Source organism: Malania oleifera, chromosome 11 (genome assembly GCF_029873635.1).
Source record: "Malania oleifera isolate guangnan ecotype guangnan chromosome 11, ASM2987363v1, whole genome shotgun sequence".
NCBI lineage: Eukaryota > Viridiplantae > Streptophyta > Magnoliopsida > Santalales > Ximeniaceae > Malania > Malania oleifera.
This window is the reverse complement of record NC_080427.1, coordinates 29,754,217-29,781,597: the sequence shown is the minus strand read 5'-3', so window position 1 is coordinate 29,781,597 and position 27,381 is coordinate 29,754,217. Positions and strand designations below refer to the sequence as shown.

The 27,381-nt window shown below is 36.5% G+C and overlaps 1 protein-coding gene across 1 annotated transcript in view; it reads left to right on the top strand.

Moving 5' to 3' along the window:
* Positions 1-3,513: 3,513 nt before the first annotated feature.
* Positions 3,514-27,381, top strand: part of LOC131167444 (serine carboxypeptidase-like 45) — a 44,377-nt gene continuing 20,509 nt past the window's right edge. Inside the window, exons 1-5 of the mRNA XM_058126248.1 lie at positions 3,514-3,606; positions 5,189-5,493; positions 7,209-7,300; positions 11,675-11,897; positions 12,109-12,314. Coding sequence (XP_057982231.1) covers positions 3,514-3,606; positions 5,189-5,493; positions 7,209-7,300; positions 11,675-11,897; positions 12,109-12,314 — 919 coding nt within the window. The remainder of the gene's footprint in view (positions 3,607-5,188; positions 5,494-7,208; positions 7,301-11,674; positions 11,898-12,108; positions 12,315-27,381) is intronic.

The window sequence follows — 27,381 nt, the reverse complement described above, 5'->3', positions numbered from 1 at the left end:
CAACCCGAACCGTCAATACGATAGATTAATAAAATTTTTGAACACTCAGATGCTTCTTAACAAACTAATGAGTACAATAAAATTCCTAAAACGAATTAATAAGATATAACTTGAAGTTCAATGAATGTATGTAATTATTTCAATAATAATCAAATATATTATCTTTGTATATAAAAATATGTATGATGAGTTTTCTCAAAGATCTACACTCAATACAGTATATCTCCAAAAATTGATTTTTCAAATAACATGTGTTGGAAATCTAGGGTTTTCTTAAATAACTTTTGGCACAAATAAAAGAATATTAAATCTTTGAATAAAAATAATATCAAGAATGCTTCAAAGATTTAAAGTCCTAGAATGAACTTCTCCCACAAGATTTTTCAAACAAAAATATGAAATTTAGGGTTCTTCCTCTCTTAATAAAATAATAAAAAAAAATATAAGAGAAGAAAAACTTTTACAATGAAGATTAAGTGCCAAAATGTAAAACCTTGTATACTAAACCTCAATATCAAATGTGCTAGCAAGATAAGTGCGTGAATGCCCTTTGTGAAGCTGAGAGAATGTCCAAAAGATGTTTAAACTTGATAGAGTATGGGCAAAGTATGCAAAAGTGATCTCCTCTTGTCTTGTCATGTTCTCCTAGGGTTTTGGGAGTGTTTAAACATGTATTCTCGACATTGGATCAATTTCTAGTCATTAAATTATTTAAAACAAAGTATTTACATCTGTGTCCACACTGAACCGCCATTCTGCGCCAAGAACTCGTCAATGAGAACACGTGTTCGTCGACGAGTGCTCAACACTCGTTCATTGACAGGAACATGGGTTCGTCCACGAGAGACCTATCTGAGATTTTTGAGCTCTCGGTATTTTCTCGTCGACGAGAACATGGTGTTTATCGCCGGGTAGCCTTCATGCGTTTGTTGACGAGGCCATGGGGTTCGTCAACGAGGCCTCTACTTTCCAGTATTATTTTGCCTCTAAAAATTCCATCCAACCTAGAACTAATGTAAATATATTTTTCATGAAATGCATGAGTCCTAAGGTCAGTCTAGGGTATATTTGAGCTTCCGACTATATCTTATGAAATATGTAAATACAAGTGAGACTAAACACATATTACAACTAAAAATCTGAGGTGTCCTCATCCTTTTGCTCTTTTAATTTCATTGAATATGTCAGATCGAATGCGCTTCAAATTCCTCATGGCTTCTATAGCATTTGTATCATCCGTGCGTACTAAATAATGATCTTGCTAAAAATCTCAATGCACAGATGAAATAATTGTGTTTTGTCATTATCAAAACGAGATCAGACTCAAAACGTCAACATTTAAGATGATATAAATATCATATGAAATTTGTGTGGCATGTGATTTATATTGATAACTGTTTAAACTAGATTAATGACTTACCCTGTGAAATATGTGATACTGGAATATGTTTTAATATGAGAATTGAAATGTGGGAAAATGATGAAAGTGGAATATGCAGGAAATGTATGCTCTGAGAAAATGAAGAAAGGTGAAATATGAAAATGTGTTTTCAGAAATATTGAGTAATTTTGAAACGAGATATGTATATGATAGTATGAGATGAAATGAATTATGAATTGAAAAAATATCATTGAAATGATGAAATGCGTTAAGAATATTGATATTGAAATGTGAATGTGAGAAATATGAATATTGCAATGTAGAATTCTATAATACTGATATTGAAATGTGAGTATGAGAAATGTGAATATTGCACCATTAATTTTGTAACATGAAAATGAGAAATATGGATATGAGAAATACGATTTTGAGAAATGTGAATATGTGAAATGTAGATATTGCAATGTAAAATTCTACAATATGAATACTAAATTATGAGAATTGTAATGTGAAATTCCGAGATAAGAATACAAACATGTGATTGATGAAATGTCAATGCCACAAAATGATTGCTGGTATATCGCAGTGATAACCCTGATGGATGGATATGGAAACCCCAATGATGGGTAGTGATATTAAGCACAGTACTGTTGCTAGTGGAGTTAGTGCAACCACACGGGCTCGTGAAGCGTGTGGCTTGAGAGTAGACTGAGCTGTATAGTAGAGTTGTTGTGCCCCTTGAGTCCAGATCAGGGCTTTTAGCTAGCCAGTCATACTACAGACACGAGATATATGATGATATTTGACCTAATCGGGTCGGCCAACCGCAGTTAGGTCCAGCCTTCGGGCTACACAACCCTATTCATGGGGGAAGCATGACGTGGAGTGATATCCTTAGAGCAGCCATGAGTATAGACACGTATGTATTGATTATGGTGACACTCATGAGCTAGATATGGAAATGAAAATGAAAAAGAAATGGAAATGGAAATGAAAAAAAAAATTGAAATGAAATGAAAATGGAAACGAGAATGAAAACGAGAAATGAAATACTGTGAGTTAATTAAAGCAAAGTAAAACACACCGCCTGAGGGCTTACTGAGTAAGGTAAGTGCTCTGATAAGTATCAGTTGTAGCTGAATCCGAGTTAATCGGGCTAGGATGCAAACGATATCAGGGCAAAAGGAAGCTACTTATATGGGCGGGTAGGCTTCCCTATTCTCAGGAACTTCGCTAGTAAATTTGGGTTATGGGTGAATGATTTTGGAATTGGAACTAAAAGCTTAGAAAAACTTTTGTTTTATACCCATATAAATATGATTGTTGAAATGATATATTTTCTCATAAAATGTTATTATTGAAACAAATATATGTTATGATATAATGAATCTCATATTGCCACACACGGTAGATAATTTATTCTATCTTACTAAGATGTGTCTCACCCAATCATTTCAATATTTCATGAAATCGAGCTAGACTTGGTGATAGAGTTCTGAGATAGAGGGAAGCAAATATCCTGAGTAGTCAAGGTGAGTATTTTGTACTAAGGAGGTTTGATTCCTCTAGAGTTCTTTAGTTGATTTTTATATATGGATGGTAGTACTCCGGTATGTTTATTCACTGTGGTAGTTATATGTATATATATATGAGATGACTTCCGCTGTTAGATTGTGTATATGGATAAGTTTATGTACCTAGTACCCACTTGCGGGTCGAGTTATGTATTATGGTATCAGTAATTGACGTGACCGATATGTGGTTATATGTGTTGTTTATATGGAAAAAAAATTGGTATGAAAATCGGGGCGTCAGAGTTTGGTATCAGAGCCTAGGTTTGCTAGGTTCTGTAGACATTAGTAAACAACGAGATTTAATACTAGAGTATAGGAATGGATATTGTTAGATATGAGTCTGTGGTTGTGTTTGTTTTTTTCTTGGGGTGACAACTTCTGAAAAACCATAGATACTATCATCGAATCGTGTTTCTAAGTGGTGGGATTGAATATTAAATGGGGATCAAGAGTGTTAAGAGAAATGTTTATAGCCAAATATTGTGTGAGTTTGAGTATGTTGGGTATGTCGTGAGTTATGATAATAAAGTTATAAAATGGTTTTATACCCTTTGCAAGATGGATCCAGGGAGTAGTAGTGCATGTGCTGGGGGTGATGATGCAGGGTCTTCTGGTATGGGTGGAGGAGACCCCGATGCTATATTGCATAGTGTCACCTAGCAGGTGATGTCAAAGATGGCTAGGAGTTCGGGACGGTAGAGCTGCACGATTAAGCAGTTCACGCAGACCTCCATCGTTTTCTGGAGGAGCTGACCCACTTGTGGTTGAGAACTGGGTCTAGGATATGGAGTACATGATGGCAGTTCTTCCATATACAAATGAGCAGAAAGTTTTATTTGCGACATTTAAGTTGACAGGGGAAGCAAAGTGCTAATGGAGATCAGTGAGATTGTTGGAGGAGTAGAGATCGGACCCTGTAGTGGTGACGTGGAGCCACTTTAGGGAGATCTTTTTTAAGAGGTGCTTTCTCGCTACAATTAGGAGTGCGAAGGTGGAGTTCCTACATCTGACGCAGGGACTGATGACAGTACAATAGTATGCGGCGAGATTTATTGAGTTATCTCAGTTTGCTCCGTATTTAGTACCTGATAATGAAGGGAAAGCAAGGAAGTTTGAGGAGGGTCTAAGGCGGAATTTATTTGAGTAGGTTATAGGCTTTCGGGCTCAGACATTTGCAAAGGTGGTAGACAGAGCTGCAGTGATTGAGGATAGCCTTCAGAGAGGCACCGCAACACAGAGTTAGGGGAAGAGCACTACAAAAAAACTGATTTTTAATGACAAAAGTATTAGTGACGAATTCAATTTCGTCACTAAAAGTTGGTATTAGTAACAGTTTTTAAGAACCGTCACTAATAGTGTAAGAATTAGTGACGGTTTGAAAATCGTCACTAATACTTTCGTCACTAAAAATTGCGCGGTAAACAATTTTCACTCGAAAATATTTCCGAGAAAATATTAGCGACGATTTTAGGGTATTAGTGACGGATTAAATTCGTCACTAAAAGTCGCTTATTAGTGACGATTAACTAATCGTCACTACTAATATTTATATAAGGGTATTAGTGACGGTTTGAAAAATTCGTCACTACTAAGGGGGTATTAGTGACGGTTTTGCCATGGTCACTACTGGTCGTTTTATTAAAAAATTAAAAAAAAATCTATTATTTCATACTATTAGTGACGGTTTTTTATTTTCGTCACTACAAGTTCCTTATTAGTGACGGTTTTCAGAATCGTCACTAATAGTCTTTTATATTAAGAAAAAAATAATTTCTAGGTACTAGTGACGGTTTTGTATTTTCGTCACTAATGGGTCCTTATTAGTGACGATTTTCAGAACCGTCACCAATAGTCTTTTTTATTTAAAAAAATAAAAAAAAAATTCAAAGTAGTAGTGATGGTTTTGTATTTTCGTCACTAATGGTCCTTATTAGTGACAGTTTTTAGAATCGTCACCCATAGTCTTTTTTATTTAAAAAAATAAACAAAAAAAATTCAAAGTAGTAGTGACGGTTTTTTATTTTCATCACTAATGGGTCCTTATTAGTGACGGTTTTCAGAACCGTCACCAATAGTCTTTTTATTTAAAAAAATAAACAAAAAATATGTATTCAGAGTAGTAGTGACAATTTTTATTTTCGTCACTACTAGCCCTTTATTAGTGATGGTTTTAAAAACCATCACTAATTGTCATTTTATTTAAGAACATAAATAAAAATTTATTTAAAAGTAGTGCTGCTCAAAACCTAAAATCCCTTCTCTACCCGCCCGTCCCTCAAAATCTGAAATCCGCAAATTTGCTTCTCCCTCCTCCTTCCTGCCCCTCCCTCCTACTCGCTCCTCACTCCTCACTCCTGCCCCTTCCACCTCGCTCCTCAAGTTGTCACCCACAGCGGAGAGCATCTCCACCTTTCACCGCCGCCCAGAGCGTCTCCGCCTGCTGCCGCCACCTACAGCGTCTCCACCCACAGCGTATCCGCTTGCTGCCGCCGCCCACAGCATCTACGCACAGCCGCCTCTCCTCTCTTTTCTTCCACGGTAAGTTGCTGCTGCTTCTTCTTCTAGGTCGTTTGTGTTCAAACTTATTTTTTAAAGACGATCAGTGATTTTAAAAAAAATCACTCCTCTTTGATCGCGTCAATTGGTGAAAGGCCAAGACTTTAAACTATCTACTTTTGTTTGGTGTGATCCTGCTTATTCTTAGGACACTGGTCTTATAATAGCAAGAATTAGCATTAGATCTGGTGATCTCTCTTATATTTTCATCATGGGAAGGATGGGTTTTTGTGCATCATGTTTGGAGGTTGAAGTTCAGGCAATTAGAGAGTGCTTGAAGGTGGCCACAGAAAAAGTATATATAAATTTCTTTATTTTTTCAAATGCAAAGAAGGTGATCAATGATTTGTCGGAAAAAAAATGCTCATCTCGGGAGATCCTTAATATATTTGTTGATATTTTGAATTTGAAAACTATGTTTATTTCCTATGCTTTCATTTTTGGTCCAAAGGAGTTTAATTGCCTACCACATTATGTTGAAAGGGTGTGAAATCTGAAAGAAAAAATTTTGTAATTAAATCTCCCTTTGGACTAATACTATAAAGGACATGCTGTATTTAGGCTTCCTATTTGAAGGTGCAACGAATTATGCTGGTATTGCTTCAAAAAAAAAAAATTGTATTTACATAAAGACCTCTTATATAATTTCAATGGAATTTGATATTGTGATTGGTGGTTGTGAGAAGGGCTAGCTTAAATAACCTTTTAAAATATGAGTGATTATTTTTTTAAAAATAATCACCCTCAAACATACAATAAGAAATTAAAAATTTTAAAAATAATACAAAAATGTCCAACTTTTATATGAATTTAAAAAATAAGAAGATAAGTTGGTATTTTTGTGAGGGTGAGCCTAAGATTAACGGTAAGATTGTTCTTTTGTGACTAGTTGATTATGAGTTTTGAGTCCAAGAAAATGACTTCTACATTAAAGCATGGATAAGACTGCGTACACTAGTACGATCCTCACCCTCTACCCTCACTAAGTGCCGAGGAGACTTTTTTAAGTTAGTATTTTTGTAATTATTTGAAAGCCCTCCAAATAGTGAGCCCCAATATTAAGAATGGCAACAAGCCAAAATTTGAAATCCTAAAACTTCTTGAGGCCGAGTCCAAAAACTTCTTGAGGCTAAGTCCAAAATTTGAAATCCTAAAAAGGCTCATTTGTATAAAAGGCACTATTTTTGTGGCCTTTTTTTTTTTTTTTTTTTTGAGGCATTTGGGGTGCATGAAGCTCAAGTTTAGATTTGGCTGGAAAATTTTAACTACATGTCTATATAAAGGGAATGTTCTAATATGAGTTGATCTCTAAAACTCTTGAGCCTCAACCTTTCCAAAATAATTGGGAGTTGTATCATAAATCTTGAAAGTAATCTGAACTTTGCAATTTTATAACTTTCTCTTGGCTTGATTTACTTAATGAATTTAAGTTAGTATTTTGAATGACTAAAAAATAGTTTAAAAACTATATTTATTTTTTACATTGCATTTATAATTATGTTGTTTTTTCCTTATTTTTAAAGTACATGTAATTTATGTATTTTTATCTAAAAATTGAAATTCTCAAAAGGTTTACACCTTAATGCCATAAGGCTTATGCCTTGCCTCATATAGGATAAATTTATGTACACCTTTGCCTTACATTGATATGAGCAGTGCTGTAGATGTTCCTTTACGTATGATTATCCTTACACTAGGCAAATGAAGAACTTGACTTGTGTGCGAGCTTGTGTTAAGGTTAATCTTTTAAAGGATGTATCTAACTCTGTTGAGATTCTGTCTCCTGAAGGTGATTTGCTGTAGTAGGAACTGAATATCCTTGAAAGCCTGCTAAATGTTTAGTCATTATTCAAAGCATTATACTATTAGAAGTCAGTCATATTCTAAAATGTGTTCAATCATGATTATAAAATTGAGCATTATTCAAAGCTAAAATGTTCACATTAAAGAATGTGATATAAGCAATAAACTTACTGACTTCCAATTCTGCAGTCACAAAACTTAACCTTACAAGTAAATCAATGTTGAATTTTTCAATTGAAACCATGCACAATAAAAGGAAATCTTACTCTTATCACGGGCTCCTTATGCAAAATTAATTATTGTCATTTCATGTGTGCATTGAAGCTTAGACCCGTTCAAGAATGGTTACTATACATTCATGCCTCATCGTACATGTGGGACAAATCAATTGTTAAAATTCAATTGATTATTAGTCATATTATGTAAACTACTAATCAATTGAACATGTTGATTATTTGTTTCATTTACGATTAGTGATGTTTGTATTTCAACCATTCTTGAATTGTCCAATGTGGACAGTGTAGGAAGTTGTATTTACATTATTGTCATTGTTCCCGCTTTGGTCATTGTCATTATATATTTCGAGCACGTCTCTACTTGTGTTCTCTGGGTGCATAGTGGGGTGTGGTGACAATTTGTTAGTGATGGAAAACTAGCAGGTGATGTGCACTTCCCCCATCTCGTGTACTTGGAGAGCCATAGGGAGATGCTGCTGAAATTTATAATGACTACGATGAAGGAATTTGAGCGATTGATCGCAATGTAATTGCAACATTCCTGAATGGGATAGGATCCGTACCCTTTAGACGGAAGGTGGTTGATTATAGGATTCACAATGCATGCATCATAAACATTCTGACAACGTAATCAACATCATTTACTTGAACATGTTATAGGGAATTAATGAACATGGATAAGAGTTGGATAAACGCTCGGGGTAGGTTTTTTCCAGAATACGTGAAAGGGGTACATGATTTCATAGAGTTCGCGCGTCCTCATGCTGACGGTGCTAGTAGAATAAGGTGTCCTTGCAAGAAATGTCAAAACATAACATTCAAACACATTAATTTGGTTCATACACATTTATTAGACTTTGGAATGGAGAGAAGGTACACAACATGGGTGTTCCATAGTGAAGATTATGCAGTTCAGAGCAATGATGATGATGATGAAGATGAGAGGGCAAATGTAGTAGGTGGTGATACACGTTCGGAAGGGTTAATCGAAATGTTAGGTGACTTACAAAGGGGGATTGCAGTGGACATGGAAGACATCAGTGTGTCACGTACTGGTGATGAATCTACTTCAGTAGGTACCATACCTTGCGATCCTAGTATGTTAAATCAACTTGGTAAACCATTTGCTAATCTCGTGAGGGATGCACGGGTGCCCCTATATCCAAACTGTATAAAGTTCTCAAAATTAGAGTTCCTGATAAATTTACTTCATGCAAGGACAATGCATAGGTTATCTCAGAGCGCATCCAACATGCATTTAAGCCTCATTAAGGTAGCACTGCTTGATGGTGAAACACTTCCAAAGTCCTTTTATGAAGTAAAGACATACACGTGTGAATAGGGTCTCAATTACACTACAATACATGCGTGTAGGTATGATTGTGCACTCTTTTATGGTGAACATGAAAATGCGAATGAGTGTCCAAAATGTGGTGAATCGAGGTATACAGCTAATCAGAAGAAGGGTAAAAAGATCCCCCAAAAAGTTTTGCGATATTATCCATTAATACCACGATTACAACGATTGTACATATGTAAAAAGACTGCTATAGATATGAGATGGCATAAGGAGAAACATCTTCGAGAGGAAAACACCCTTAGCCATCTAGTAGACTCGGAAGCTTGGGCAGAGTTTGATAAAATGCATCTGTGGTTTGCTAGTGATCTCGCAACATCAGACTTGGCCTTGCTTTAGATGGGTTCAATCCTTTTAGTAACATGAACAACTCGTATAGCATGTGGTCAGTTATGATGAAGCCATACAATATGCCGTCATGGTGATGTATGAAAGAACCCTTCATTTATATGTCTCTACTTATTCCTAGACCGAGGGCGCCTAGTAATGATATTGATGTTTACTTGAGGCCATTAATTGATGAGCTGAAATAACTATTGGAAAAAGGAGTGGAGACATTTGATGTGGAAACCGGGACAAAATTTCGGATGCATGTTGTACTATTGTGGACAATTAATGATTTTTCCGCCTACGGCAATCTGTCAGGCTGGAGCACAAAAGATTACTTTGCATGCCCAGTGTATAATAAGGATGCTGGGTCCTTATCCTTAAAGGATGGGTGCAAGTTATGTTTTATGTGTCATCATCGTTTTTTACGACCTGGACATCCTTGAAGGACTCGTGGTGTCATAAGCTTTAATGGAAAACCTGAACGAAGGTTGCAACCAAACCGACTAAGTGGGGAAGAGATATTAAACCAGCTTAGGTTGATCAGAGATATGAAATTTGGGAAATCACCTAATAGTAGAAAAAGGAAATGTGCTGAGTGGGAGTAATTGGACAAAGAGAAGCATCTTCTTTGAGTTGTCATACTGGAAAGATCTTCCACTATGCCACAACTTGGATGTCATGCACATCGAGAAGAACATTTGTGAGAATGTCATTTGTACATTGCTGGATATAAATGGGAAGACAAAGGACAACGCAAATGCTCGTCAAGATATGGAAGATATGGGAATACGGCCTAAGTTGCATCTGATTCGTGATGGGTACAAACTTCTCATGCCATCATCCTGTTACACATTTTCGAAAGATGAGAAGAATAATTTCTTCGAATGGTTGAAATCAGTGAAGTTCTCTGATGGATATGCATCGAACATAACTCGATGCATAAGCACAAAGGAAGGAAAGATGTTAGGAATGAAAAGTCATGACTGTCACGTCTTTTTGCAAGTTCTGCCCGTTTTCCTTTGTGGACACTTGACCGAAGATGTTCGCTCAGTGCTGATTGAATTGGAGATCTTCTTTCGAAAATTGTGCTCTAAAAAATTGAGCGTAAACTTACTTGAACGGTTAGCGGAGGACATTATGATCATACTATGCAAATTAGAGAAAATATTTCCGCCAGCATTCTTCGATGTGATGGTCCACCTAGCCATCCATTTACCAATGGAACCATAATTGGAGGACCGGTCCAATATCGTTGGATGTATCCTATTGAGAGGTAAATTATAAAGTTCTACAATATTCACGTGATTTCCTCGATTTTTTTTTTTTTGTGTACAAGTCACTAATACTATGTAAAATGCACAAGTTTTTATCCACTTTGAAGGGGTATGTGCGCAATAAGGCACAACCGGAAGGTTCAATCATTGAGGCATACATTGACAGTGAATGTCTTGCATTTTACTCAATGTATCTACATAATATTGAAACAAGGTTCACTCATGAGGAGCGAAATGCCGACGTTCATGCTATTAATGCCGAAGATGAAGAACCGAGGAGCTCTATATTTCGAGAAAATGTTCAACCGTTTGGTACACAGGTTTATGATTTCATTGAGATGGACGACCTACGAAAGGCCCATTTTTACGTCCTCAATAATTGTGATGAAACTATTCCATATATCGAGTACGTGGTTCAAAACTCCTTACTTTGCATTGTATTTACATATGCATATATACTTAGTTGACATTAACACGAACTATTGTTACACATAGCGAACATAAAACTGAACTTTTGGCTCAAAATGAAAGGAATGTTGATGAAAGGCATAAGAAGGAATTTTTCAATTGGTTTGGGTGTCGTGTAAGTAACAACTACTGCTTGAGTTCGCTACAATATACATTTTCAATATTGACGGTTTACTCATCTAAAGTCCTTTGTAATTAATAGATGAAAGCCATGTATTATAATAAAGAACTAATAGCAAGTAAAGATTTGTACGCATTGGCATGTGGCCCCAATCAATGAGTTAACCGCTACAACGGTTGCATTGTCAACGGCTTACGATTTCATACAAAATCCCTCAAATTGCATTGAAGAACCCAAAATTGTGGAGTTGTGGTGCTAGGCACAAAAGGAGATGAGGAAATTGACTACTTTGGTGTGTTGGATGACATTCTAGAGCTTCACTATGGAGCTAACAGACTTGTCCACATCTTCAAGTGTACCTGGTGGGACATTAGCAATAAAAAGAGTGGGAAAAATATGGATGCCTACTTTACTAGTGTCAATTTTAGTAAAACATGGTATCAAAATGACCCTTTTGTGCTTGTGACACAGGCAGAACAAGTGTTATACCTTAAGGACACAAAATTGAAGGGTAAATGGCATGTGGCCCAAAAAATTCCTCCTCGAAATTTGTATGATATTACAAAATTCGCAGATGGGGAGAAGAGTGTCAGCGATGATACTTTCCAAGAAGATCAGCCGTCTGTTAGTGTAGCAACGCACTCCGCTATCAATGTTGCAGAGCAAGGAGCTGATCCTATACCATTAAATAGGGTTGGTACCACGACAGAACACATAGGAATTGCTGACATTAGAATTGAACCCTCTGTACACGTTCACTTCATCGATAGTAATGAAATTGATGGAGAAGATGAAATGTCAGTTGTATTCTTATTTCTTCATTTTTCATCATTTTTACGTCTGAAAATAGGTAAAGATTCTTGAGTTAAGGGATGCACCCGTTCCAGAGGGCAGTCAGCCGATGACGGATGGCGAGATCTACACTCAGGTGCTTGGGCAACGAACGAGTGGCTGGTTGAATGGTCTTGGGAGTGGATACATTGCCCCAACATCATCATCTTCTTTCAGTGCGGCATCTCATGCTGAGATTGACCGAGAGCATCGAGCCGCCCAAGCTCAAGCGAAGGAGATGGTTATCCGGATGCAAATGATGGAAGTGGAGAACCAACAATTGAAAGAAAAGATGTTGAACTGGGAAGCGAAGATGGAAGTCATGAAGAACTGGAAAGTGCAGATCGAACAAATGATGCGCCAATCCCGTCCAGTTGATGCGGGTGACTCCTCTCATTAGAAGGTATGTAAAAGGTAGTTTGTCTTTGGGGCATAATATGATTGTTTTATTTTGACTACATTCATCGGAGTTGTACCATAAGAATGCTTATCATCCCTCTTTTATGGTTGTCCCTATTCAACCTATAACCTGGACAAATGTTGTAGAAAATTCCCCTAATCAGTAATCACTTCGTATGAAGAGTAACAAAGCTTCCTATGCACAAGAAATACATTTTCCAGATCTGTCTAATTCTAAACCTTCATCCATCCAAATACATTTATAAAAAATAAAATAAAAAGTGATTGGCATGTTGAACACTCTATCCATATATGTTAAGTGTTTCAATGATTAAGATCCAAGAAGACCAAGCCTTGGCTCTATAGCTTTCAAATTTATATTGTTATTACTCTCTGACAAGCTTGAGATTGGGAAGCTATTCATGGAAGAACAATTTGGTGATCCTAAGTAATTATGTTCTTTTAAGCCATTCTGAGAGACAGAGTTTGAGACTGTGAGTTCTTCTATAATGCAGAAATGAAAATGACTTAATGTTGTATACCAAATAAAATTTATTGCAGTTTACATAGAAAAAAATAAAATTAATGTCAGTTATTGAAAAAGGTAGGAATAAAGAAGGGACTTTGATATCTTATGAACATTCATTATCCAAAATATAAAGAAACAGAACCCCTCACTCAACTTAACACAACCATTTATCAAAAAGAAGACTTCCCAATTTGATGAATAGCGAAAAAACTATCCATCAATGTTGTGCCAATTACTACCATCGTGATATCCAATTAAATATCATTTGCCAATTAATCTCGTTTTTTCTCACTGCATCACTCAACAACATTCCCTCCTTCTCCACCCAATCCTTCTTTCGGTAAGAAGAATCCTTGTTTGCCTAATCTCCCTTTTTGCGATTTACCCAATTTCTAAGTTTCTCAATCATATAAAAATTAATTTCTTCACTGTGATGCTTGGTTTTAGTTGAGATTTTTTGGGTAGAGTCCAAGACCCACCCGAGAGTCTTCCCAGAAATGAGTCCAAGACCCATTGCTTGCAACTAACTGAGACCTTGTCGATGACTTTTTTCACACTGCACTTTGGCAACTCATTTTCTCATTTTTTTTACTTTTTGCAAATTATATGCTTCATTTTACTGTTTGTTTGTACAGTAAGTTTACTGGCTATATTCTGTGTGGCTTGAAAGCTTTAGTTTTCTAATTATGATTTGGATTTTGCGAGGATGCGGTGGACTTGAAATTAGGATCTTCCAATTTCCTTGAAATATGATATAGAAAGTATGTTTTTTTTTTTTTTAATGTGTATAACAGTTTAAATTTTGGGCATGTATAGTTATTTATGTGTTGTAATTGTTAATGATCTGCATAGGCATGTTGTCAAACTGGAATTAGGATCGAAGGCTTTATCAATGTTAGTGACAGTTAGTGGTCACCAAAGTTTCTGTCTTTAGGTCTTCAATAGCTCACGAAATTTAATGGCAACATGAAAATGTTCTCAGCAACAGGTATGGTGTCTTCTCTTTCTTTGGTTCTTTCCAATTCTGGTAAGGGCCAAAATAAAGCTTGCCTTTGTACCTGAGAACTCCTTGCTTGATACTAATATTGGGGATAAGAAGTAGAATTAATCAACAGACCTGCAACAATCTACAGAGCTGAATCATATCCTTCATAGCTGTCATAGATCTCAATGATCCACAGATGCTAGCCTGCTGTAATAGCCAACAACCTGGCTGAATTGTCAAGGCTTTTCGAGAGAGCATCTGTGACTTTATTCTCAGTGCCTTTCCTGTATCCAATTGAGTAATCAAAGTCTAGCAAATTGGGGAGTCACTTTGGCAGCAGCATGGTTGGGACTTTGTTCCAGCGAGTAATTCAAGCTTTACTGATCTGTACAGATCACAAAATCATGTCCAAGAAGCATAGGATCTCTACTTAGTTACAGCCATGATAACTACGAACTCCTTTTAATTGATAAGCTCAGATTTTTAGGACCAAGAAAGTTGCTAAAGAATGCTATAGGTCTGTCCTCCTGCTTAAGAACAGTCCTAATTCCTATATGCTAGCACCTGTTGCAGGTTGCAACTACTAAAGGCTTGGAAAACTCTGGAAAAGCCAATACAGAATAGGTAATCCTTGCTTCCTCAGACTCTTTTAAAAGCACATCCAGCATCAGAGGTCCTGTCAAAACTATTTTTCTTCAATAAACTTGCTAGGGGCTTAACAATGGAACCAAAACCTAGGGCATATCTTCTTCAATTGCTTTTGAGGCCAAGAAAAACCTGCTCAAGGACTTAACACAAATAGGAATAGGCTGGTTAAGCATTTAATCTATCTTAGAAGGTTCAGCTTTTACTCTTTCCCCACTAATAATATGGCCCAAAAAGTCGATTGGCTTCTATCCCAAGGAAAATTAAGATTTCTTTGCTACAACTGATTGGATCTCAAAACCTGCAGGACTTCTCTTTAAGTGCTACACATGCATCTTCAAAGTAATACTGTAAACTATCACAACTCCTGGGAAATTTTTAAAAACAGCATTCCTAAGAGTCAAGAGTTTGAAAGGTTGCAGGGGCACTAGTTAGGCTGAGAAGGCATAACCTTAGGTTCATAATGCCTTAAATGAGTTTTGGATTCATTTTTCGGATTTCCTCTTCCTTCACCCTGATCTGCTGATAACCAGCCCTGATATCTATTTTTGGGAATGCTGAAGCCACATTTAATTAATCCAATAATGCCACTCACCAGAATTGGAGACTTATGTAGAACAAAAACCTAGTTGAGTTGCTGTAATCAAATATATATATATATATATCTGTGTGTGTGTCCAAGTGTAGGCATAAAATGATTCATGTAACCAATCCTAACTAGTGGGACTTAAGTTTTATTGTTGTTGTAGACCTTGTTTGTAGTACACATGCTTAACAAATCTAGCAATGTTAAATTGAATTAGGACAAAATATAATATAAAATTATATTAATTTTTATCTAAATTCAAACAAATTTAAATCCCAAACATGAAATCTTCGAACAAAAATAGCAATGCATGTAGTTTAATCTTTTATGTAATTAGATGAACCAATACTCACATCCTCATCAGCTGTCTGTAATATTAGATCGAGCTTGTCTTGTATAGGCAAATTATATATTATGTCATAAAATTCGAACTTTAGTTTAATAGATGATTTAACTTCTGAACTGCATGTTTGGATTAATATATCTTGTGAACTACATGCTGGTAGTGGACATTAGGACTGCATGCTTGATTGGAACGTCACCTGCATGGCTGAAGCAATGATTTGTATTGTCTGCTGGTAGATACTTTTAGGTTGTTGCATGTCTTAATTTAAATGGCATCTGTATGATGCAAAAATATTGTGAATTGCATGCTTTTGTGACTTGCAAGTTTGGGAAATGTTATATTTATAGACCAAAATAATCATAGTCATATACCATATGCTCATATGGTTATAGTGTGCTGAATGTTAAAACATTTTTGAAAGAATAAGTGAACTTCAATTGAACTTTGAACTTCATCTCTAAATTTACTTTTGCATGTGTTAAATGAAAATTCTATCAATCATGAACTTATTTGCATTATTTGATTATTATTATTATTATTATAGTTGTTTTAGAATCCTATGAAAGTCATGTAAACCATAACCTCACATTCTACTTTTTCATAAAACTATATTCTGATATATATATATATATATATATATATATATATATATATATATATATATATATATTGTTTATGGGATGCATGAACACGTTATATCATTTAATGCTTATTATATGAAGCTCTTGTGCACTCGTAAAATTCATTAATTGTAAACTGTTTATTGCAAACACCTAGGTTTGGAGCATATCTCTATGGAAAATGTCATATTTACAGTAGAAATGCAGCCAAAATTTTTCAAAAAACGTAAACTAATTTTTTTAATTTTCTTAATTTGTAAGGTTTACAACTGTGACAACGTCAGCACCATGTCATGCCCTACGGATGCAGCTTTTGACTTTTTTTGTTATCTGAACAGATGAAATGTATTTGAATTTGAATTTGTATAATGTATTTGTATTTAAATTTGAATTTGTATAATATATTTGTATTTGAATTTGGTATAATATATTTGTATTTGTATTTAAATTTGAATTAGAATTTTGAATAATTTAAGAATTTTTTAGCAATTATGGTTTAATGTTATGTATAAGAAAATGTAATCACAGATTTTTATAGGAATTAATAATTGGGAAAAAAATTAATTTAACATTATTAGTACGATTTTAAAACCGTCACTATTAATTGTCCAATTTAAGTATTAATGAAGGTTTCAAAACCGTCACTAAAAGTATGGTAGTGATACTTTTATTTGTCATTAAAGCCTTAATATTAGTGACAGTTTCAAAACCATCACTAATAATTGCCTTTTTAAAAACTTTTAGTGATGATTTTCAAACTGTCACTAATAATAGAGCATTAGTGATGAATTTAAAACAGTCACTAATATTATGGCTTTTAGTGACCATTTTTGGTCGAGCCGGTGTAGAATCTATAGTGACGAGCTTAGGTTTTTAGTAACAGTTTTAATCTGTCACTAATACTCTATTATCAGTGACGGTTTGAAAAATTTGTCACTAATAAGTATTAGTAACGGCAGATATAGCGACTAATTGAAAACCGTCACTAATACTAGTAGTGACGATTTTTTGAGTATTAGTAATGGTTTTGAACTGTCACTAATAACCTTATTTTTGTAGTGGAGGCTCACGTCTTTAGATGTTCAGGCAGGGTCCAATCGAGGGCCTTGGAGGAGGCAGGATAGTAGAGGAGGACAGAGACAGATAGTGAGAGATCAGGCTGTACAGGGCGGTCAAATACCCCCTCCTTGTCCTATATACTACAAGAGACACCCGGGAGAGTGCCAGATTAGGGAGGTGATATGTTATCGGTGTTATCAACCCAGGCATATAGCGAGGGATTGACGTGCACTGCCAGTTGCCGCACCTGCTCCTAGACCATATTAGGGAGGTCGTCAAGCACCTTAAGGCAGACAACCGAGGAATATTGCCCTAGCATGATTCTATGCACTAACATTGGGAGATATAGAGGCAGTAGGAGATGTGATGACAGGTACAGTTTCAATTCTGCCATTTATAGCTACTGCTTTATTTGATTTATGGGTAACTCATTCTTTTATCACCCAGGAGTTTGCTAAGTTTTATGGGTTAGAAGCACAGTAGTTGGGTGTCAGTTTGTCAGTGGCTATGTCAACAGGGGCTGTGGGGATATGTGATAAAAGTACTTAAGTGACTGTCTGGTATGTATTCAGGGGAGGATTTTATTAGCTGATCTGGTGGTCTTGGATATGCATGGGTTTAAGGTAATATTGGGGATGGACTGACTAGTTGTTCATTATGCCAGTATAAATTGTCATCAAAGAGAGGCAGTATTTAGACTTCCAGGGAGACAAGAGTACAGGTTTTTGGGTTCTCATTTGTGTACCCCACCACAGTTGTTATACGCCATTCAGGAGAGGCGGTTGCTGCTAGAGGGTTGCCAAGGATTTGTGGCCTGTGTAAAGGAGACATCAGAAGGAGAATTCTGGATAAAGGATATCCCAATAGTGAGGGATTTTCCTAGTTTTTTTCCCGAGGATTTTTCGGAACTACCTTTTGATCGTGAGGTAGAGTTTTCTATTAATCTAGTACCAGGGATAATGCCGTACAGGATGGCACCAACAGAAATAAAGGAATTGAAGAACTAGTTGCAGGAATGGTTAGACAGTGGATTTATTTGGCCCAGTGTGTCGCCCTGGGGAGTGCCGGTATTATTTGTGAAAAATAAAGATGGGTCGATGAGAATGTGCATCGACTACCAAGAAATTAACATAGTGACTAGCAAGAATAAATACCCGCTTCCCCACATCGATGATTTATTTGACCATCTACAGGGGGCACAAATTTTCTTGAAGATAGATTTATGGTCTAGGTATCATCAGGTAAATGTTAGGGCGAAGGATGTTTCAAATACGGCATTTAGGACTTGGTATAGCCGCTATGAATTTTTCATTATGCCTTTTGGATTGACAAATGCTCCTGCAGTGTTTATGGATTTGATGAATAGGGTCTTTTACCAATATCTGGATCAGTTTGTGGTGGTATTCATTGACAATATACTGGAGTATTCAAAGAGCTCAGAGGAGCACGAGAAACATCTGAGGATAGTACTTCAAGTACTAAGGGAAAGGAAATTATTTTCGAAATTCAAGAAGTACGAGTTCTGCCTAGAGAGGGTTAGCGTCCTTGGACATATGATATCCAGGGGTAGTATATTAGTGGATTCGAGTAAGATTGAGGCAATAGTAGATTGGGTGCGACTGAAAAATGTGCAGGATATCAAAAGTTTCCTGGGATTGGCGAGATACTACCGCAGGTTTGTTGATGGTTTTTCCACATTGTCGAGTCCGTTGACTAGATTAACCAGGAAAGGGGTGAAATTTGAGTAGTCTGATGAATGTGAGCAGACCTTCCAGGAGTTGAAGTAGTTGTTCATCATTGCGCGAGTGTTGACGATTCCTTCAGGTGAAGAGGGTTTCGTGATTTACAGTGATGCATCGCATAAAGGGCTCAGCTGTGTTTTGATGTAGTAGGGGAGAGTGATAGCTTATGCCTCACGACAGTTGAAGGAATATGAGAAGAAATTCCCTACCCATGATTTGGAGTTAGCAGCAGTGGTATATGCATTAAAAATTTGGAGACATTATCTTTATAAGGGTAGGTGTGAGATTTTTACTGATCATAAGAGTTTAAAATACTTTTTCACGCAGAAAGAATTGAACATGAGGTAGAGAAGATAGTTGGAGTTGATAAAAGATTACAACTGCACCATTAGTTACCACTTGGGAAAGGCTAATGTGGTGGCTGATTCCTTGACCAGAAAATCAGTGGGTGCATCAGTATCGGCAATGGCAATACAGCATCCGGTTCAGATGGATCTGGAGAGACTAGGGATAAAAATCGTATAGGGTGATCATCAGACATTTATTGCCAATTTGGTGTTGCAACCGACTCTATAGGAAAGAATTAAAGTAGCACAGAGGAGTGATGCAAAGTTGGTGGAGCTTATAAAAAAAGTACATGATGGTCTGGAGGAGGATTTCAGTATCTCAGATAATGGGGCCTTGAGGTTCCGTACCACGTTATGTGTACCTGCCGATCCTAAGATTAAGAAAGTGATTCTGGAAGAAGCATATCGATCCTTGTATATGGTACATCAGGGTAACACTAAAATGTACAGGGATCTTTGAGAATCATTTTGGTGGAGCAGAATGAAAAGAGAGATTAATGACTTTATAGCATAGTGTTTGACATGTCAGTAGGTGAAAATTGAGCATCAGTGACCGAAGGGATCATTGTAGCTGTTGTATATTCCTAAGTGAAAGTGAGAGCATATAATGATGGATTTTATCACAAGATTGCCGCCGACACTACATGGACAGAACACCATTTGGGTAGTGGTAGATCGACTAACAAAGACTACCCATTTTCTGCCTATCAGAGTTGACTACTCCTTAAACATATTGGCAGAGTTATGCATACAGGAGATAGTGAGAATGCATGGTGTACCAGTGTCCATAGTTTCATATCGAGACACATAGTTCACATCCCATTTCTGGAGGAGTTTGCAAGGGTCCATGGGTTCTCATTTTTGGTTCATAGCATCATTTCATCCTCGGACAAATGGACAGACGGAGAGGATGATACAGATATTGAAGGATATGTTGCGTGCATATGTGTTGGACTTTGGAGGTAGTTGGTTATGGTTTATACCATTAGTTGAGTTTGCGTGTAATAACAGCTATCAAGCCAGCATAGGGATGGCACCATTTAAGGAATTTTATGGTAGGAGATGTCGATCCCCATTGTGCTAGGATGAGATTGGGGAGAGACGGATATTGGCCCCAGAACTAATACAACAGACTCAGGATAAAGTCAAACTCATCAAAGACAGAATTAGAACAACGCAGAGTCGGCAGAAGAGTTATGGAGATACTCGCTAATGAGAGTTAGAGTTTGACGTTGGGAATCACATATTTTTTAAGGGTGGCACCATTAAAAGCAATTATGAGATTTGGGAGAAAGGGTAAAATGAGCCCTAAGCATATTGGACCATTCGAGATTCTTGAAAAAGTGGGTTCAGTTGCCTATAAGTTGGCGTTACCACCAGTTTTGACTAGAATTCACGATGTATTTCACATTTCCATGTTGAGCAAATATGTCCTAAATTCCTCCCATGTGATCAAACATGAGGCACTGGAGCTTAGTGAAGCTTTGTCTTATGAAAAAGCGCCAGTGCAGATTTTAGATTAGAAAGAACAAGAACTACGTACGAAAAGCACACCATTGGTAAAAGTTCTGTTGCACAACCATATGGTAGAGGAAGCTTCTTGGGAATTAGAGGAGTAGATGCGCAAAAGATACCCACAACTATTCAGTGGGAACCAAGATTGAGTTATGTAATTGAATTTGTATAGTATAGGTAGTATTTTGGTTTTAATGGTTTTGGGGAGAATTTTCTTTTGATGATTGTAATCTCCTGAAACCCCTATGTAACCACGGTATTCCTCCGCCATAAGTGAGGGTAATTAATAAAAAGGTGATGTTGTTCTTTAAGAATGGAAATGTGAGAAATGACAAATTTTGAGGACAAAATTTTATAAGAAGGGGAGAATGTAGAGACCTAGGAAAATTAAATAATAAAAGAAAATGGGAAAAAATGATTTTTGGCTATAAAGGAAGAAAACCGGCAACGGTTTTCTGGAGGAGCCAAAATACCAGCGACGATTTTGGTATTTACCGCGGTGTGGTAATGGGTAAACGGTTAAAATTGGGCTAATTAAATGGAAAGCCGGCGACGATTTTCTCTGCAGTGCTAAATATATGGAAGTCCCACGAGCTATTTCATTTTATCAATTAAAATTCTCTCTTCTTTTCTCTCATGCAACCCACGAACCCTTCTTCCTTCCCTTCTTGATTCTGGCTTAATTTTAGGCCGGATTGATGATTAAGAACCACCACGAGGTTCATAGGAAGATTCTCTGCAACGCACGCGAATAGATTTTCAAGTTGGGGTTCCGAGGCACCATCTCAAAACATGGGTAAGTGGTGTATTGTAGTATTTTTAAGTTAATTTGGAGTATATGAAATGTAGGAAGTGTTAAATGGAAGTTATTTTGGGAGTTATGTTGAATAATTTGGGAAAAATGTGAATTGCGAGTTTTTGGACTACGAACGCCGAAGGGCGTAGAAAATTGAGTGTTTATTAGAATCTCACTAAGCCAGGTAAGGGGAATAAATTATAGCAGTCTTTTTATGAAAATTATGGGTTGAGAAATATGTGAAAATGGTGTATGTTATTTTACTTGAAATTTATTATGACATAAATATCAGATAAAATTTGTGTGGCATGTGATTTATATTGAGAAATGTTTGAAATGGGTTAAATGACTTACCCTGTGAAATATGTGATATTGGAATGTGTTTTAATATGAGAATTGAAATGTGGGAAAATGATGAAAGTGGAATGTACACGAAATGTATCCTCCGAGAAAATGAAAAAAAGGTGAAATATAAAAATGTGTTTTGAGAAATATTGAATAATTGTGAAACGAGATATGTATATGATAGTATGAGATGGAATTAATTAGGAACTGAGAAAATATCATTGAAATGATGAAATGTGTTGAGAATATCGATATTGAAATGTGAGTATGAGAAATGTGAATATTGCACCGTTAATTCTGCAATATGAAAATGAGAAATATGGATATGAGAATTTTGAGAAATGTGAATATGTGAAATGTAGATATTGCAATGTAAAATTCTGCAATATGAATACTGAATTATGAGAATTATAATGTGAAATTCCGAGATAGGAATACAAGCATGTGATTGATGAAATGTCAATACCACATAATGATTGCCAGTATGTGGCAATGATAACCTTGATGGATGGATATGGAAATCCTAATGATGGGTAGTGATATTGAGCACAGTACCGTTACTAGTAGAGTTAGTGCAGCCACACGAGCTCACGAAGCGTGTGGCGTGAGAGTAGACTGAGCTGTATAGTAGAGTTGTTGTGCCCCTAAAGTCCGGATCATGGCTTTTGGCCAGCTAGTTGTACTACAGACACGGGATATATAATGATATTTGACCCAACTGGGTTGACCAACCGCGGTTAGGTCCAGCCTTCGAGCCGCACAACCCTATTCATAGGGGAAGCATGACGTGGAGCAATATCCTCAGGGCGTCCATGAGTACAAACACGTATGTATCGGTTATGGTCACACTCATGAGCTAGATATGGAAATTAAAATGAAAATAAAGTGGAAACGAAAATGAAAATGAAATAAGAATGAAAATGAGAAATGAAATAGTGTGAGTTAATAAATAATTAAAACGAAGTAAAACACACTGCCTAAGGACTTACTAAGTAAATGTGAGTGCTCTTATAAGTTTCAGTTGTAGCTGAACCCGAGTTAATCGGGTTAGGATGCAAACGATATCAGGGCAGAGGAGAGCTACTTCTATAGGCGGGTAAGCTTCCCTATTCTCAGGAACTTTACGAGTAAATATGGGTTACATATGAATGATTTTAGAATTGGAAGTAAAAGCTTATAGAAGCTTGTGTTTTATACCTACATGATTATGATTGTGGAAATGTTATATTTTCTCGGAAAATGTTATTATTGAAACGAATATATGTTATGATATAATGAATCACATATTGCCACACACTGTAGATAATTTATTCCGTCTTATTAAGATGTGTCTCACCCAATCATTTAAAAATTTTAGGAAACCGAGTTAGACCTGATGATAGAGCTCCAAGATAGAGGGGAGTAGATACCCGGAGTAGTTAGGGTGAGTATTTTGTACTAGGGAGGTTTGATTTCTCTAGAGTTTTATTGTTGATTTGTATACATGGATGGTAGTACTCTAATATGTGTATTCGCTGTGGTAGGTATATGTATATATATGAGATGACTTCCGCTGTTAGATTGTGTATATGGATATGTTTGTATACCCAGTACCCACTTGCGGGTCAGGTTATGTATTATGGTATCAGTGATTGACGTGGCCGATATGTGGTTATATGTGTGGTTTATATGGAAAAAAAAAAAAAAATTGGTATGAAAATTGGGGCATCACAGGCATGAGCTAGGAACCATGAACTGGAGGAGGATGCAGAACTATATAGTGTTGGTCTTGCTTTGGATGTTTAGAAGAATTCTTGTATTTTGACTGGGCATTCTTGAACATTTTAGCTGCTTTGGAAAAGGATGGGCTTTCTTGCATCTTGATGAGCTTGTTCCTAACCACTCAATTCAAAATCATTTGTTTTTTTGTGTGTAGTATGTTCATTCGCACACTTGTGTGCTTAGTTATATAACTGTAGGAAATTCTCAACTTCACTTTGATATGTCTGGTACCATTTTGGATATTTACCGTGCAGTACTTGGCCTTGATGCTGCAGGTTGGTGGCATCATCCCATAAATATATGTATAAGTGGTGTGTGATTGCACGTGTCTCTGTGAAACATAGTTCTAGGAAGATATCAACTTTTTTAAATACATAATAAAATTTTGGATTTTTGTTTTGCATTGATGCCATTTTCTCATAAATTTGGTCAAGGTTGAAGCTTTTAGCATTTCCAGTGTGAGATTGTTCCGAGGAATGATTCTTTGACTGATCTACTGCATGGGTAATCCAATAATCAAAGAGGATATTATTTTTGGCAGGGGTGTCTATTTGTGCACCAAGAAGGGAGTTTTGAAACAACATTACTAGTGGAAACTGGAGAGATGATCTCAATTGTACGAATGTGATATCTTTAGAATTGCAGTGGTGAAGAATTATTGTCAGGTTGTCTACTATTAGCATTGTATTTTTGGTAGAAACTACTCGTTCATTCGAGTAGTTTCATCTAAGTTTTCTTGACTATCTCATTCATCCTATTAGTCTCACTTATATTGACCCTTCGTGGTTCAACCTTATTGACCCTTCGCAGTCTCACTCTTATTGACCATTTGCGGTTGCACTCTTATTGACCCCTCGCGGTCCTACGTTATTGACCCTTCACGGTCCTACTCTTATTGACCCTTTGCGGTCCCACCTTATTCATCATTCGCAGTTCTACTCTTATTGACCCTTCGCGGTACCACTCTTATTGACCCTTCGCAGTCCCACTATTATTAACCCTTTGCGGTCCAACCTTTATAACCCTTCACGGTCCAATTCTTATTAACCCTTCGTGGTCCCACTTTATTGACTGTTTGCAGTCCCAATCTTATTGACCCTTCGCGGTCCGACCTCTTGTATTGATCCTTTCACGGCCCCACTCCTATTGACCCTTTTCGCGGTCCCACTCCTATTGACCCTTTTGCGGTCCCACTCATATTGACCCTTTCACGGTCCCCCTCTTATTGACCTTTTCGCAGTTCCACTCATATTGACCCTTTTGTGATCCCACTCGTATTGACCCTTTCGCAGTCTCACTCTTATTGACCCTTTCGTAGTCCCACTCCTATTGAAATTTTCATGGTCTCACTCCTATTGACCCTTTAGCAGTCCCGCTCCTATTGACCCTTTCGTGGTCCAAATCTTATTGACCCTTTTTTGGTCCTACTCTTATTGTCCCTTTTGCAATCTCAATTGAATTGACCCTTTCGCGGTCTCACTCCTATTGATCCTTTGGCGGTCCCACTCCTAGTGACCTTTTCGCAGTCCCCCTCCTACTGACCCTTTTGCGGTCCCATTCCTATTGACCCTTTTGCGGTCCCACTCTTATTGACCCTTTCGCGGCTCCACTCATATTGACCCTTTCACAGTCCCACTCTTATTGACCCTTTTGCAATCCCACTCCTATTGATACTTTGGCAGTCCCACTTTTATTGACCCTTTCATGGTCCCACTCTTATTGACCCTTGTGCAGTCCCACTCCTTCAACCCTTTCATGGTCCCATTTAAATTGGCCCTTTGTGGTCCCATTCAAAAATATCAATTGGACTATCTCATTCATTCAAGTAATCATCTTCAGATTTGAAAACTGCTTTAGTTCTCAGGTTCCTACACCCGAGTGGTAATCTTCAACTAAGAAAAATTCTAACTCTGGGGATCCTACACTCGAGTAGTCATCTTTCAAAGAATTGTGCTAAACATTTCTAGGTCGCCCTAGTTATTCCTTTTTCATCATTGATTGGCAAAAGCAAACAATACCTAATTGATCTGAAAACCATAGGCAGTTGTGTGGCTCATTTAAAATAGGTGTCTTTTATCTTTATAAGCTTGTTGCTAAAGATAACATAGCAAAGTTCCTACTGTTACCTTGAAGCAACAAAGCCTATAAATAAGGGTAGTTGTAGATACCCCAATTTTAACCAAGCCTTTCCGAGGAGACCCTTCATTATTAAAGTTGACTTGAATCCCAAGAATGGGAGGATCTAATTGAGTCCAATTTTATTGCAAAATTGAGTCATTTTATTTCAAAAATTGAGTTCCGGTTATCCTTAATTTTAAGTCTTGGTTGTTTTGAAAAATGAGTTACGGTCATGTTTAAAATTTAAGCCAAGGCTATTTTGAAAAATAGAATTGAGTTCCGGTCATTTTAAAAATTGAACCCCGCTCATTTAAAAATTTGAGTCTCGGATACTTCAAATTTGAGTCCCGATTATTTTTAACTGAGTCCTTTTCAAAATTAAGTTCTTTTTTTTTTTGAAAGAAGTCTGAATATATTTAAATTGAGTCCTGGGTATTTTAAACCGAGTCTTGGTATTTTTAAATTGAGTCCTTTTGATTTTTTTATTTGAGTTTTTTAAATTTTAAATTGAGTTCTTTCAATTAAGTATTTTATTGAGTCCTTAAAAATCGAGTCCCTTTTATTCTTCAGTCATTTTATTAAATTGAGTTCGGGTCCATTTGTTTGTGGGAATCAAGTACTTTTTACCAAGCCTCACCTTTATTTTTGGAGGAATAAAATAAAAAATAAAGGGGCCTTTTGCATGGGCCATGCAGCCTTTGCAACACACCCACCACAAATGTGACAACCCGATTTTCCTACCATAATATTTTTTTTTTTTCAAACAACAATAATAAATCATATGTCATATATCAAAAACTATAATACCACATATCAATATAATTCAACCCTAAGGGGGGTATCCGGTATTCAGTTCATCCAAACATACTATCCATGCAGCGGATTACATACAATGTCTGAGCCCAACATACAATACAATCCAAAATGCTACACAATACCAGAGTGCTAAGACCCCTACACACACATATATATATATATATATATACACCCCCAAAAATCCATAAAATAGTCTAGGGGTTTACACATAACACATCCCTTAACTTAAACACTTACCCTGAATACTAGGGTACTACGGTCTCCTCTACCTTGGAGCTCTCTCTACTCATCTGTCCTAATTTCCTGAAATGTTTAGATTCTGGGTGAGACACCTCTTAATAAGACGAAATAAATTATTCACAGTGTGTGGCAATATGAGTTCTGTTATATACTAACACATTCATTCAAATAATTATATCAATTGGAAAAATATATACAGCTATGTACTCATAATCATATATATATATATATATATATTTATGTAAAAACATATTTTCGTAAGCTTCCATTTCTTATAGTAATATTTCAATAGCTTTCATAGGCTTTCATATCTCATAATCATATATCAATGTATTTTCATAAATTTTCATTTCCCATAGTCATATCCTAGCTCATGAGTATCCACCTGCATATAGCACAACATGTTTGTAACTCATGGTTGCTTATCACATCTGAGATATACTATTACTTTTCATTTCACTTCTCATTAACAAGCCCTAGCTCATGAGCATCCACCAGTATACAACACGACATGTTTGTAGCTCATGGTTGTTTATCATATCTGTATCACAATTATCATGTCTATAATGAGTAACCATTCTGAGGATATTCCAACCTCTTC